General features: G+C 41.7%; 1 protein-coding gene across 2 annotated transcripts in view; it reads left to right on the top strand.

The window, feature by feature from the left end:
- The window catches only part of LOC109870108 (nuclear protein localization protein 4 homolog), a 28,983-nt gene extending 16,078 nt beyond the window's left edge, over nt 1–12,905 (top strand). For both annotated transcript variants that reach the window (XM_031804722.1, XM_031804723.1), the window contains exons 11-17: nt 610–808; nt 3,049–3,209; nt 6,219–6,290; nt 7,118–7,210; nt 7,503–7,619; nt 9,881–9,983; nt 10,430–12,905. In XM_031804722.1, the coding sequence (XP_031660582.1) occupies nt 610–808; nt 3,049–3,209; nt 6,219–6,290; nt 7,118–7,210; nt 7,503–7,619; nt 9,881–9,983; nt 10,430–10,593 (909 nt within the window). In that variant the 3' untranslated portion in view covers nt 10,594–12,905. The remainder of the gene's footprint in view (nt 1–609; nt 809–3,048; nt 3,210–6,218; nt 6,291–7,117; nt 7,211–7,502; nt 7,620–9,880; nt 9,984–10,429) is intronic.
- The last annotated feature ends 227 nt before the right edge of the window (nt 12,906–13,132 follow it).

The raw sequence follows: 13,132 nt of genomic DNA, 5'->3' as shown, positions 1-13,132 counted from the left end.
ATATATATTTTTTTAAACATTTAAACAAGTACAAGTCTCTTGTCAACAGACAACACTTCTCGTAGAAAAAGTTGTTATTGATGACATCGTCATCCCTGTGCCATCCCCATTCCATCGCCATCCCCATCCCAAGCGACAGACTTACAGCTGTAATCGCAGCAAAAGGTGGCGCTACAAAGTATTAACTTAAGGGGGCTGAATAATTTTGCACGCCCAATTTTTCAGTTTTTGATTTGTTAAAAAAGTTTGAAATATCCAATAACGTCCCACTTGTTGTTGATTCTTCACAAAAAAATACAGTTTTATATCTTTATATTTGAAGCATGAAATGTGGCAAAAGGTCAAAGTTCAAGGGGGCCGATAATACAAAAAAAAAAAAAAAAAGTTTAGAATAAGGCTGTAACAAAATGGGGGGGGGGGGGGGGGGGTCAAGGGGTCTAAATGCTTCCTGAATGCAGTGTATGTTACTATAGCTGTCCACACCAGAGAATTACCTTATGAATATAGGTTACTCGACAAAAGTATAATATATATTCTTAGTCCAACAATGTGGATTTTGATGAGCTTGACTTTGCTGATCGTAGTTTTCCTATGTGGTCTTTACTGAAGGTGGGGTGGATCTTCACTGACCTTCTCTCTGAGGACACCAGGATAGGCACGGTCAAATACACCAGGAACAAGGACTCGTACTTCCTAAGTGCGGAGGAGTGCATCACGGCTGGACACTTCCAGAACCAACAGTGTAACCCCTGCAGACTCTCACCCGACGGACACTTTGGGTCCAAGTTTATCACTGTGGTGGCCACAGGTACATGTACCTAACAAGGCCATCTAATGACTTCTACAACAGAATCCTACCATACCAGAAGCAGGTGTAGATGTGTCCTAGTTGTCTGACTCGCTCTATAGCAGTAGGTACAGTTGAAGTCAGAAGTTTACAAACACTTAAGTCATTAAAACTCGTTTTTCAAACACTCCACAAATTTCTTGTTAACAAACTATAGTTTTGGCAAGTCGGTTAGGACATCTACTTTGTGGATAACACAAGTTATTTTTCCAACGATTGTTTATAGACTGATTTATTTCACTTATAATTCACTATCGCAATTCCAGTGGGTCAGAAGTTTACATACACGAAGTTGACTGCCTTTTAAACAGCTTGGACAATTACAGAAAATGATGTCATGGCTTTAGAAGCTTCTGATAGGCTAATTTACATCATTTGAGTCCATTTGAGGTGTACCTGTGGATGTATTTCAATGCCTACCTTCAAACTCAGTGCCTCTTTGCTTGACATCACGGGGAAAGACCTCAGGGGGAAAAAATGTACAGACCTCCACAAGTCTGGTTCATCCTTGGGAGCAATTTCCAAACGCCTGAAGGTGCCACGTTCATCTGTACAAGCAATAGTACGCAAGTATAAACACCATGGGATCCCGCGGCCGTCATACCGCTCAGGAAGGAGATGCGTTCTGTCTCTTAGAGATGAACTTTAGGGCGAAAAGTGCAAATCAATCCCAGAACAACAGCAAAGGACCTTGTGAAGATGCTGGAGGAAATGGGTACAAAAGTATCTATATCCACAGTGAAACGAGTCCTATATTGACACAACCTGAAAGGCCGCTCAGCAAGGAAGAAGCCACTGCTCCATATCGCCATTAAAAAAGCCAGGCTACCGTTTGCAACTGCACACGGGGACAAAGATCGTACTTTTTGGAGAAATGTCCTCTGGTCTGATGAAACAAAAATAGAACCGTTTGGCCATAATGACCATCGTTATGTTTGGAGGGAAAAGGGGGAGACTTGCAAGCTGAAGAACACCATCCCAACCGTGAAGCACTGGGGTGGCAGCATGTTGTGGGGGTGCTTTGCTGCAGCAGGGACTGGTTGCTTCCATATATCCACATAATGTTTCTTCCTCATGGTGCCGTCTATTTTGTGAAGTGCACATCTCAAGACATCAGTCAGGAAGTTAAAGCTTGGTCGCAAATGGGTCTTCCAAATTAACAATGACCCCAAGCATACTTCCAAAGTTGTGGCAGAATGGCTTAAGGACAACAAAGTCAAGCTATTGGCGTGACCATCACAAAGCCCTGACCTCAACCCTATAGAAAATGTGTGGGCACAACTGAAAAAGCTTTCTGAGCAAGGAGACCTACAAACCTGACTCAGTTACACCAGCTCTGTAAGGAGGAATGGGCCAAAATTCATCCAAATTATTATGGGAAGCTTGTGGAAGGCTACCTGAAACGTTTGACCCAAGTTAAACCATTTAAAGGCAATGCTACCAAATACTAATTGAGTGTATGTAAACTTCTGACCCACTTGGAATGTGATGCAAGAAATAAAAGGTGAAATAAATGATTCTCTCCTATTATTTTGACATTTCATGTTCTTAAAATAAAGTGGTGATCCTAACTGACCTAAGACAGGGAATTTTTACTTGGATTAAATGTTAGGAATTGTGAAACTGAGTTTAAATGTATTTGGCTAAGGTATATATAAACTTCTGACTTCAACTGTACATGGTGGACTTTGCTTTGAGGATAGTAAAACAGCACGTTGGCACAATACTTTTAATTTTTCAAAACCTTTTTGTATTTAGCTAAGCAAGTCCGTTAAGAACAAGTTCTTATTCTACAATGACGGCCTACCCCGCCAACCCTAACCCGGATGACGCTGGGCCAATTGTGCGCCGCCCTATGGGACTCGACCCTGGGTGTTTTAATGACGAGTGTTTTGCACCCACCGACTCATTTCGTTAATGTGTAATAAGAACAAACCTCTAGCCCGCGTTCTCCTAACGGCTCACTTCAAGTTTGGGATGTGAACTTGGGTGTGAATGAAATGTTGTCCCATGGATTAAAGAGGTGTGGATATTTCACCACAACCATGGCCATGATTCTATGAATATAATGTGGCTATCCCGGGCCTGCACTATTGTATAACGGATTAATCATGCTTACATGATGATGATGACTTCCTGTCTTGTGATTTTTCCAGATGTTCTGTGAGGGTGACTGTGTGCCTCACTTCCTCTCCCTGCAGGTGGTCCTGATAACCAGGTGCACTTTGAGGGTTACCAGGTGTCTAACCAGTGCATGGCCCTGGTCAGAGATGAGTGTCTACTGCCCTGCCGAGACGCCCCTGAGCTGGGCTACGCTAAAGAGTCCAGCACAGAGCAGTACGTACCAGACGTCTTCTACAAGGTACAGTTACAAGGAGACAGTCGCTAAAATCTCTCACCACATCACAAATTTTACTGCTCCTAATGTTTATTTTTTGGGGCTAAAAACAAAATGTTGATTTAAACAAACAAACAAACAAAACAAAAAAATGTCATCCAGTAGATTGAGTTAGCCGAAAGGGAACTCTGTGTGAATAAATGGTGCTAGCTTGGACCTGAGGCAAACCTAATGGATTACTGCTTTATAGAACTAACAAAACGTTTTCATCACATGACATCTTTCCAAGAATGTGAGAATGACCGAATGAATGCAACCCAAAGATCTTAATCTCTCTGTTTTTAGAGCATTTAATTTTTTTAATTTGACCTTTTTATTTTACTAGGCAAGTCAGTTAATAACAAATTCTTATTTTCAATTACGGCCTAGGAACTGTGGGTTAACTGCCTTGTTCAGGGGCAGAACGACAGATTTGTACCGTGTCAGCTTGGGGATTCGAACTTGCAACATTTTGGTTACTAGTCCAACGGAACCAAGCTTTTGGTGCGTATGGAACATACCTTGGTCCCTTTTTTTTTTCAGCTCATGAAACAAACACTTTAACATGTTGCTTTCATATTTTTTGTTCAGTATATATTCAGAGCCAAATCCCTGAAATGCTTAGAGAAGATCTTATGTCAAGTGTTATTGGAGTGTTGTGGTAGATGTGCCAGGTGAACCTGCTAAAGCCTTTAATTATGAGGTGTTGCTATAGGCCAAGTGCTAACAGTCAGTATCTAAATAATGTGTGAAATGCTTGATAGTGTATGTGATGTAAACAGAGAGCTATACTTTCTTGGGAACCAGAGAATATTGATTAATCAAACTGTCTGCTCAAGAGGAAGAAGATTTGTTTGTACCTATTAGATGCAGTGATCTAGGAGAGCCAATGTTCCAAAAGCTGGGCCTAAAATGGTGTGTAAGAGATCATACAAAAGATTACAAAAGATACAAAAGATCATACAACCAGCTTCATGAGGAATGCTTTTCCAACAGTCTTGAAGGAGTTCCCACATATGCTGAGCGCTTGTTGGCTGGTTTTCCTTCACTCTGCTGTCCAACTCATCTCAATTGGGTTGAGATTGAGTGATTGTGGAGGCCAGGTCATCTGATGCAGCACTCCATCACTCTCTTTGGTCAAATAGGCCTTACACAGCCTGGAGGTGTGTTGGGTCATTGTCCTGTTGGAAAACAAATGATTGTCCCACTAAGCGCAAACAAGGATGGCGTATCGCTGCAGAATGCTGTGATAGACATGCTGGTTAAGTGTACCTTGAATTCTAAATAAATCACAGACCGTGTCACCAAAAAGGCCCCACACACACACCATCACACCACCTCCATGCTTCATGGTGGGAACCACAGATCGTCCGTTCACCTACTCTGCATCTCACATAGACACGGCGGTTGGAACCAAAAACCTCACATTTGTACTCATCAGACGAAAGGACAGATTTCCACCGGTCTAATGTCCATTGTTTGTGTTTCTTGGCCCAAGCAAGTCTCTTCTTCTTACTGGTGTCCTTTAGTAGTGATTTCTTTGCAGAAATTTCACTGTGACGGTCTGATTCACAGTCTCTGAACAGTTGATGTGTCTGTTACTTGAACTCTGAAGCATTTATTTGTGCTGCAGTCTGAGGTTGCAGTTAACTCTAATGAACTTGTCCTCTACAGCAGAGGTAACTCTGGGTCTTCCTTTCCTGTGGCGGTCTTCATGAGAGCCAGCTTCATCATAGCGCTTGATGGTTTTTGCAACTGCACTTAATATTAAGTTCTTGAAATATTCTGTATTGACTGACCTTCATGTCTTAAAGTAATGATGGACTATTGTTTCTCTTTGCTTATTTGAGCAGTTTTTACCTAAATATGGACATTTAGCAAATAGGGTCATCTTCTGTATACCACCCCTACCTTGTCACAAGACAACTGATTTGTCTCAAACTCATTAAGAAGGAAAGAAATTCCACTAATAAACTTTGAACAATGCACACCTATTAATCTAAATGCATTCCAGGTGAAGCTGGTTGAGAGAACGCCAAGAGTGCAAAGCTGTCATCAAGGCAAAGGGTGACTACTTTGAAGAATCTCAAACAAGTCAACATATCACATATATACACTTTTTTTTTTTGGTGACTACCTGATTCCATATGTGTTCTATCATAGTTTTGATGTCTTCATTATTATTCTACAATGTAGAAAATATAAGAAATATGAAACCCTGGAATGAGTAGCTGTGTCAACGTTTGACTGGTACTGTAGATTCAATAGTTGTAAAGATGGGGAGAGGTCTGTCCATAATAAACAGATACTCTTGTTTTTTTTTGGGGGACACCACACTTCAAAAGCAAGTCCTGCAGGTTCTAGTTTTGTCTTACCAGGCGTGTGGTCAAGTGGTGCAGGGAAAGACCTAGTTAAGCTGCAGCTGCCCAGAACAGAGCGGCACATCTTGCTCTTCAATGTAATCAGAAGGCTAATTTAAATAATATGCATTTCAGTCTCTCTTGGTTAAGTGTTATTTTTATGAGAAACAATGTTGTGAAATTCCAAATGGTTTGCGTAGTCTACTTACACACACAGCTCTGACACGCACACACTTACCCCACCAGACATGCCACCAGGGGTCTTTTCACTGTCCTCATTCAAAACCGATTCAAGGACGCAGTAGGTATTAGAGCCATGGAACTCTCTTCCGTCTCCTATTGCTCAAATGAACAGCAAAGCTGGTTTCAAAAAACAACGCAAAGCCTCGCAGCACAACGTCTCTCCCCTATTTGACCTAGATATTTTTGTGTATGTATTGATGTGCCATTGTATGTAGTTCTGTCCTTGTCTATTAATGTTCTGTATTATGTCTTCATGTACTGTGTGGACCACAGAAACAGCTAATGGGGATCCTAATAAAATACCAAATAACTATTGTTACATAATAATAACAGTTACAGCTGTCGTATTTCTCTCCATTGATTGTCATTTTTCTTCATCCCCCTTCAACAGGACAAAGATAAATTTGGCAATGACATCACATATTTAGCCCGGCCCCTTCCTGTGGAGTACCTTATCATAGATGTAAGTATGAAAGAATGTGGGTGTGTACATTTGTTTAAAGAAGGGAATCAACCAATGACATGGTGGTAGGGCAGGTTTTAGAGTTTAGGATACATAGAAGGGCAAGTCAACTGAAATACGCTTCTGACCGTTTTAATATTAGTTCATTAACATTCTCCATCTAACTAGCAAGTGTTTCACATTTTCTAGTTGCTATGTGTGTTTTGCGAACTGAAGGTTTGCCCGACGCTGTAAAGATGTCTTTCTCCTTCCACAATAATGTTGTAAAATATTGGCAGCTCCACGCCATACAGAAATATCCAAATCACCATAACTCTACCAACCTATCATGAGGTTGTTCTGTCCAATGACGAGCCCAAGAAAATAAAGAACTAAATGGACTCGCCAAATGTTTACTGGCACCAGCTGAGAGCACTTTGTTACTTCTCTTGTATTCCTCTGTTGTCGTCTCGTGTTCCGCTCTGTTGTCGTCTCGTGTTCCGCTCTGTTTTCATATTCAACTGACATCTGTTGTCTTGGCTCTACATCTCGCTGATGTCAAAGGGACTCTCCAAGATGGAACTGTCTTCCAGTCTGTTAACTCTTCTCCAACTAGCAGACTATGGGATTCATTTAAGATATTCTTTGAGTTATGGTTTCAAATGTTTTCGGAAAATGAGCAGAGGGACTCTGCTGTCCTATCTTCAGGGGGAAGCTGGTTCCACCATTGTGGTGCCAGGATAGAGACGTTTTAACTTTGCTCAGCGGGAGAGGTGGGGAGGGCCAAGAGACGAGAGGTTCCAGTCAGTTAACTTTGTTTGTCACTCCTTCTATCCATTTCTATCCAGATAACCACCACCTTCCCCAAGGACCCCCAGTACACCTTCAGCTCCACACCACGCTTTCCCATAGAGAACAGAGACATCCTGGGAGAGACACAGGTACACATTGACACACACACACACACACACACTACAGCTAAATTGGTTGTTCTGATGTGAGGTTTGGTATTTTGTTTTCTTTCAGTGGTCAAAGAATGACCTACATACAGAAGATTCCCGAAAAGTGTTTTTCAGACTTTTTTTAACCTGCTTTGGCAACAGCCATTATTTCTCTGTTTCGATCTGACCTGATCACATGATTGTCTGCCAATTCATCCTAAGAGTCCCTGGGCTATGGGGGTCATAGGAAGTTATCATATTCCATGTTTCCCCTTTCCTGTGTGTGTGACAGGATTTCCACAGTTTAGCTACGTACCTGTCCCAGTGCACCTCGACTGTATTCCTGGACATGGTGTCTGACTTCCACCTGCTCCTCTTCCTGGTCACCAACGAGGTCATGCCTCTCAGAGTAAGTTCTGCACAGACACACTCACACTGTACCCCACACACCCACACTGTCACTCACATACAGACTTGTACACTAGGGTTGGGCGAATTTACAATTGCGTTTTATCGACAAGAGAGAACAAAACAATTGCTAAATATACTTATGGAATAGGAAGTTTAAACAAATGATCATTTATAACACTTAGAAACAAATGAACAATGTTAAACTAATAGGCCTTTTACCTATCAAACTGTACAAATCCTAAATATAGACCTACAAGTTACAACATTTTAAGAAGTGAGTGTGAACCAAGTAAGTAAATAAATAACCTAGAGTAGTGAGTGGAGGGGGGAAGAACACGTTGAAAATATGTCTCATGGTTTGACAGAATATTTTAGCCTATCCTATGTATTTGGCCAATTTTATTTTTTATTTTACCTTTTTATTTAACTAGGCAAGTCAGTTAAGAACAAATTATTATTTTCAATGACTGCCTTCCCGATGAGAAGCATACCCATAACCTGATGCAGCCACCACCATGCTTGAACATATGAAGTGTTACTCAGGGGTGTTTTTGGAATATTTATCTTCTGTACAGGCTTCCTTTTCACTTTCATTTAAGTTCGTATTGTGGACCAACTACAATATTGATCCATCCTCAGTTTTCTCCAATCACAGCCATTAAACTCTGACTTTTTTTAAAGTCACTATTGGCCTCATGGTGAAATCCCAGAACTGTTTCCTTCCCCTCTGGCAAATGAGTTAGGAAGGATGCCTGTGTCTTTGTGGTGACTTGGTTTATTCATACAGCACCCAAAGTAATAACGTCACCATCCCCAAAGGGATAGTCGATGTGTTTTTACCCATCTACCAATAGGTGCCCTTACTTGTGTGCATCTACCAATAGGTGCCCTTACTTGTGTGCATCTACCAATAGGTGCCCTTACTTGTGTGCATCTACCAATAGGTGCCCATACTTGTGTGCATCTACCAATCGGTGCCCTTACTTGTGTGCATCTACCAATCGGTGCCCTTACTTGTGATGCATTGGAAAACCTCCCTGGTATTTTTGTGGTGGAATCTGTGTTTTGAAATTCACTGCTCGACTGAGGGACCTTACAATTGTCTGTATGTGTGGAGTACAGAGATTTTTGAGGTAGTCATTCAAAAATGTCACACACTTACATAGTGAGTCCATGCAATTTATGTGACTTGTAAAGCACATTTTTACTCCTGAACTTATTTAGGCTTGCCATAACAAAGGAGTTGAATACTTATTGACTCAAAACATTGTAAGCTTTATATTTTTTTTTCCACTTTGACATTATGGGGTATTGTGTGTAGGCCAGTGACACAATCTCAATTGAATCCCTTTTAAATCCAAGCTGTAAAACAACAATGTCTCAGGGTGTGAATACTTTCTGAAAACACTATGTTCAGGTCATTATCTCCTAAAAAATGTAGTGTAGTTGTAAGTAGAATGTTACAATACAAATGTCACCTGTAAAATAGTTTGTCGTTTTGCAACTAAACCTCCATTGCACTGCTTTGTAACGCATAGTTGTCGTTATCTGCTCTTAAGTTCATAATTCACTTCTGGAGCCAGTTTTGTCAACAAGCTTTGGGGCTTGGAGATATGGTGCTTCTGTTAGAAGCCATGCTGTGGGCATGTTCTCCTCTCGCTTGCTTCTCATAAGTGGCTTGCACTGTCAGCTGCATGGGCGCAAGTAGCCTGGCTAGCTATCTACTGCTCCTTGAAGATTGGCATATTACTAGACAGACTTGCTCCTCTCAATCTGTAGATGACGTGAGACACATTTTGATACCGAAGTGACAAAAATGTGTTCTAGTATTAAAAAACGACCAAAGTTTCAGTATACCGTGAAAAACTGTTTTTACAGGAAGATGGGACAATATTTCATTCCAGACATCGCCCAACCGTATCGCGCACACACACCCTCACACACTCTCACACTCTCAAACCAAAAGCGTTCAAGCACTATGTTTTGGTTTGTTGTCACGCTACAAAAGGTTCAGATTATCACCACACGTTTGTTCAATGTGGAAATGATTGTGTATTTGTCAACAGTAATCCCCCCCCCCCCCACACCCACCCATCTCTTTGTTCATGGCAACTTGGCTCTAAATCCTTGATTGATGTCATCTATCGTTAAAAATCAATGTTTCCCTGCATTTCATTGGTTATCTTGGCCAGAAAAGAGTTACGTAATGTATATATATTTTTTTTTACCCAAATATATGTTCTCATTATTTGTACCCAGGACAGCATTGGTCTGCTGTTGGACGCTGTGAAGACGAAAGACGAGGAGCTGGCTCAGACCTGGAAGAAGTCTGAGCAGTGGGCCACTATCGAGCAGTTGTGCAGTAAGTACCTCTGGCCATCCAGGTAGGGCACTGACATGCCTTAATTGAAAATATTACATTTCTGTCACTGTTGAAGAGTAATGAATTGTTATTTGTTTCTTAATTCCATTATTTTACTTTTAGATTTGTGTGTGTTGTTGTGAATTGTTAGATACTACTGCGCTGTTGGAGCTAGGAACACAAGCCTTTCATTACACCCGCAATAACATCTGCTACATATGAGTATGTGACCAATAAAATGTGATTTTGGATCTGATTTTAAAGTGATTGAGTTAAACTTGTCTTGCATTCAATTCAGTAGAACTTCATTGACCACAAGGATACATTTGGTTGGAGCTCCTTTCATGTATCATCCCTACATATAAAAAGGAAGTCTGAGAAATCCTTCCTGGTAAGAGTCACCGCCACTCTTATGTCCCTGACCCCACTCTCCCTCCTCTCCTCAGGCACGGTGGGTGGGCAGTCATCGGGCCCTCAGGAGTACGGGGCCATGGGCGGCGGCCCCTCTACCCCAGCATCCTCCTCATCGATGTGGTCTTGTCTCCACTGTACCTTTATGAACCAACCAGGCACAGAGCTCTGTGAGATGTGCAGCCTGCCGAGGGGTTAAACCCCACCCCCTGCCCTGGCCCCCGTGTTTCCCGAACACCTCTACCCACCCGCTTCCCTCATCCACCAACGACTTCGCACCGGGATTGGATACTGCAAACAGCTGCGTGATTGGATGTCTCCTCTTGCCCCCCCCCCTTGTCCATTCAATCTCAGACTGCTGTGGGGTTGACAAGCGCAAAACGATGGTATTTGTTTACACCAAATCAAATGATTTAACAAATAATGACTGTGCTCTCATCTCTCTCACGCGCTCTCTGCCGTGGCCCCTGACTGAGACTGGCTGGGACATGTTTAGCTGAAAGCACTTTGGCAACAAGGCTTCTTCCCTCTTCCTCCCCACGGTTCCTCACGTTCCTCCATGACCTGGCGCCAATAAATGTTGCTGTGCTTCAGGGACAACAGCAAAGGAAAGACTCAATCATTTTAAGTTATGTCACTCACACCGACCGGTGCACCCTCTCGCGACTTATTCTGGAAAGTCTGTGTAAATAATATACATTCCTTGAGGAAGGATTGATTGCTGTTTTATTTAATTGCACATGAAGCGTTTTGTTTTCCTGATTGTAGCTACAGTAGATATCGGGTGTGTTTTTTCTCATTTCTCCCAAGAGTTATCAGACACTGACGGTCTATCCAGAAGATCTCTTGATTGGCCCAAACCTCTTCAGAGTTATACAATTAACCTATCAGGCACTATCATAAACCTAGCTGTTTTATTTGAGTGTTTTGTATTGCAGTAGTGATGTGTTCTCGGTTGCTCAGGCACTTTCCCCTAAGTTGATGCCCTGCCCTCAGGAGTGAGTTTGGAGTGATGGTCCTAGCATTTAATGAAACCATTCAATTTTGGGTTATTTGTTAAGTTTGATAAAGTTTTGAAGCTTATAGTACGCCATGTTTGTTTTGTTGACAGCTTTGAGATGCTTGCTTACTGGGTTAGCTACCAACACGGCATCTCTCTTTCTCTCCTTCCCTGTCTTGCATCAGTTCTCCTCTTTCGACTGGCGCCCGTCTAGAGGGTCCAGAGAGGTATGGAATGCTTTTTATTCCTCAGACGTTTCCTATGGATCTCTATCACTCTGCCTTCAGAGACACTATAGGTCACAGGTCAACATAGCGGAGAGAGAAAGATGCCTTAATGGTCCCATGCCTTTTAGCAGGCCAATGTGCTGTGCACCTGGGATGGAGAGAGGAAGAAAGGTGGCAAGGGAAGCAGGAAGGGGGGAAAAAGAGGGATTGTGAAGGAACTGGGAAAGGTGGTGACCAGGCAGGGCTAAAGAGCTCATGGTGTGTTTGCTTCTGTTACGGAGAACCAATATTTTCTCTCCACACTAAAAAGCAGTAAAACTGAACTCATTCCAACAGTAATTATTTGACGTCAAATGACTTATGTCCACAGCACAATCAATTCAGTAGGGAATGTTTTCTCTTATGTCCCCTTTTTAGATACAGATTACAATGATCTAGGTACACCATTAATGTCTGAGAATATGAATGGGTTAGTGGTTAGCATGAACAAGTACCTATTCCACAGTGTCTCTTGGTCAGCACAGGGGAGAGGTGTCTGTGTTATTTCACACAGAACGCTGATTCAATTAATTCAGCTTTATATTCTCATAGTGGCCAAACCTTGACACTGCTATTTTGATGACATTCAATGAAGTCTTTGGTTTGAATTGTTTTTTTTTGTTAGATATTTACTCCCTAATTTGACACTGTAGCAGTCAGATTTAGTCTAACAGATACCTCAACTTTTTCCAGCCTTCAGGTATTTCCTGGAGAGGGATATATGTAGCGAGCACATGTCCAAGCAGTTGAGCCTGTCATCGCTTGAGGTTTTCCTCCAATTTGGGGCTGATATCAGTAAATGATCCTTGTCAGTTGAATGGAGAAGAGGGGTCATGGGTTTCAAATTATACTTTTTTTTATCCCAGATTAGTTTTTTTTTTTTTTTGTAAGCGCTCGGGAGTCATTTCCATTGAAAAAGTTGAGTTTTAATTTTGTAGATTTTATTTGAATGGTTTAAGGTTATTTTGCCCATTTTATATCCACTTCCCCCTGTGTGAGTTGTTGAGAACGATTATCTTAAAATGCATAAAATAAGTCCCCGATCTGGTCCAGGGAGTTACATGTGGGGCTTGTTGATGCTGAGTTTCAGCCACACACAACGCCTTGGACCAGAGCTACATAAATCCTAACTTCCCACTCTGAGCTGAACTGGACCCTGAAAGAAAGTTGTATGATGCTGTAGACCTGGATTTTTATTTAATATCAGAAATACCAGTAAAACAATAAACAATTCCTATCAATGAAGCACCGTGTGTGTTTTGTACTTTCAGGCTGATTTTTGTCTTCTTAAAACCTGTTATGGCTAGGGGTTCCGCCTCGACAACATCCGCTGAAATGGCAGAGCGCGAAATTCATTTTTTTGTTGTTGAAATATTTAACTTTCATACATTCACAAGTGCAATACACCAAATTAAAGCTTAACTTCTTGTTAATCTACCCATCGTGTCCAATTTCAAAAAGGCTTTACAGCA

This window comes from Oncorhynchus kisutch, linkage group LG25 (assembly GCF_002021735.2).
Source record: "Oncorhynchus kisutch isolate 150728-3 linkage group LG25, Okis_V2, whole genome shotgun sequence".
Taxonomy (NCBI): Eukaryota; Metazoa; Chordata; class Actinopteri; order Salmoniformes; family Salmonidae; genus Oncorhynchus; species Oncorhynchus kisutch.
Note: the sequence above shows the minus strand (reverse complement) of the source record. Positions and strands in the feature narration are given on the sequence as shown.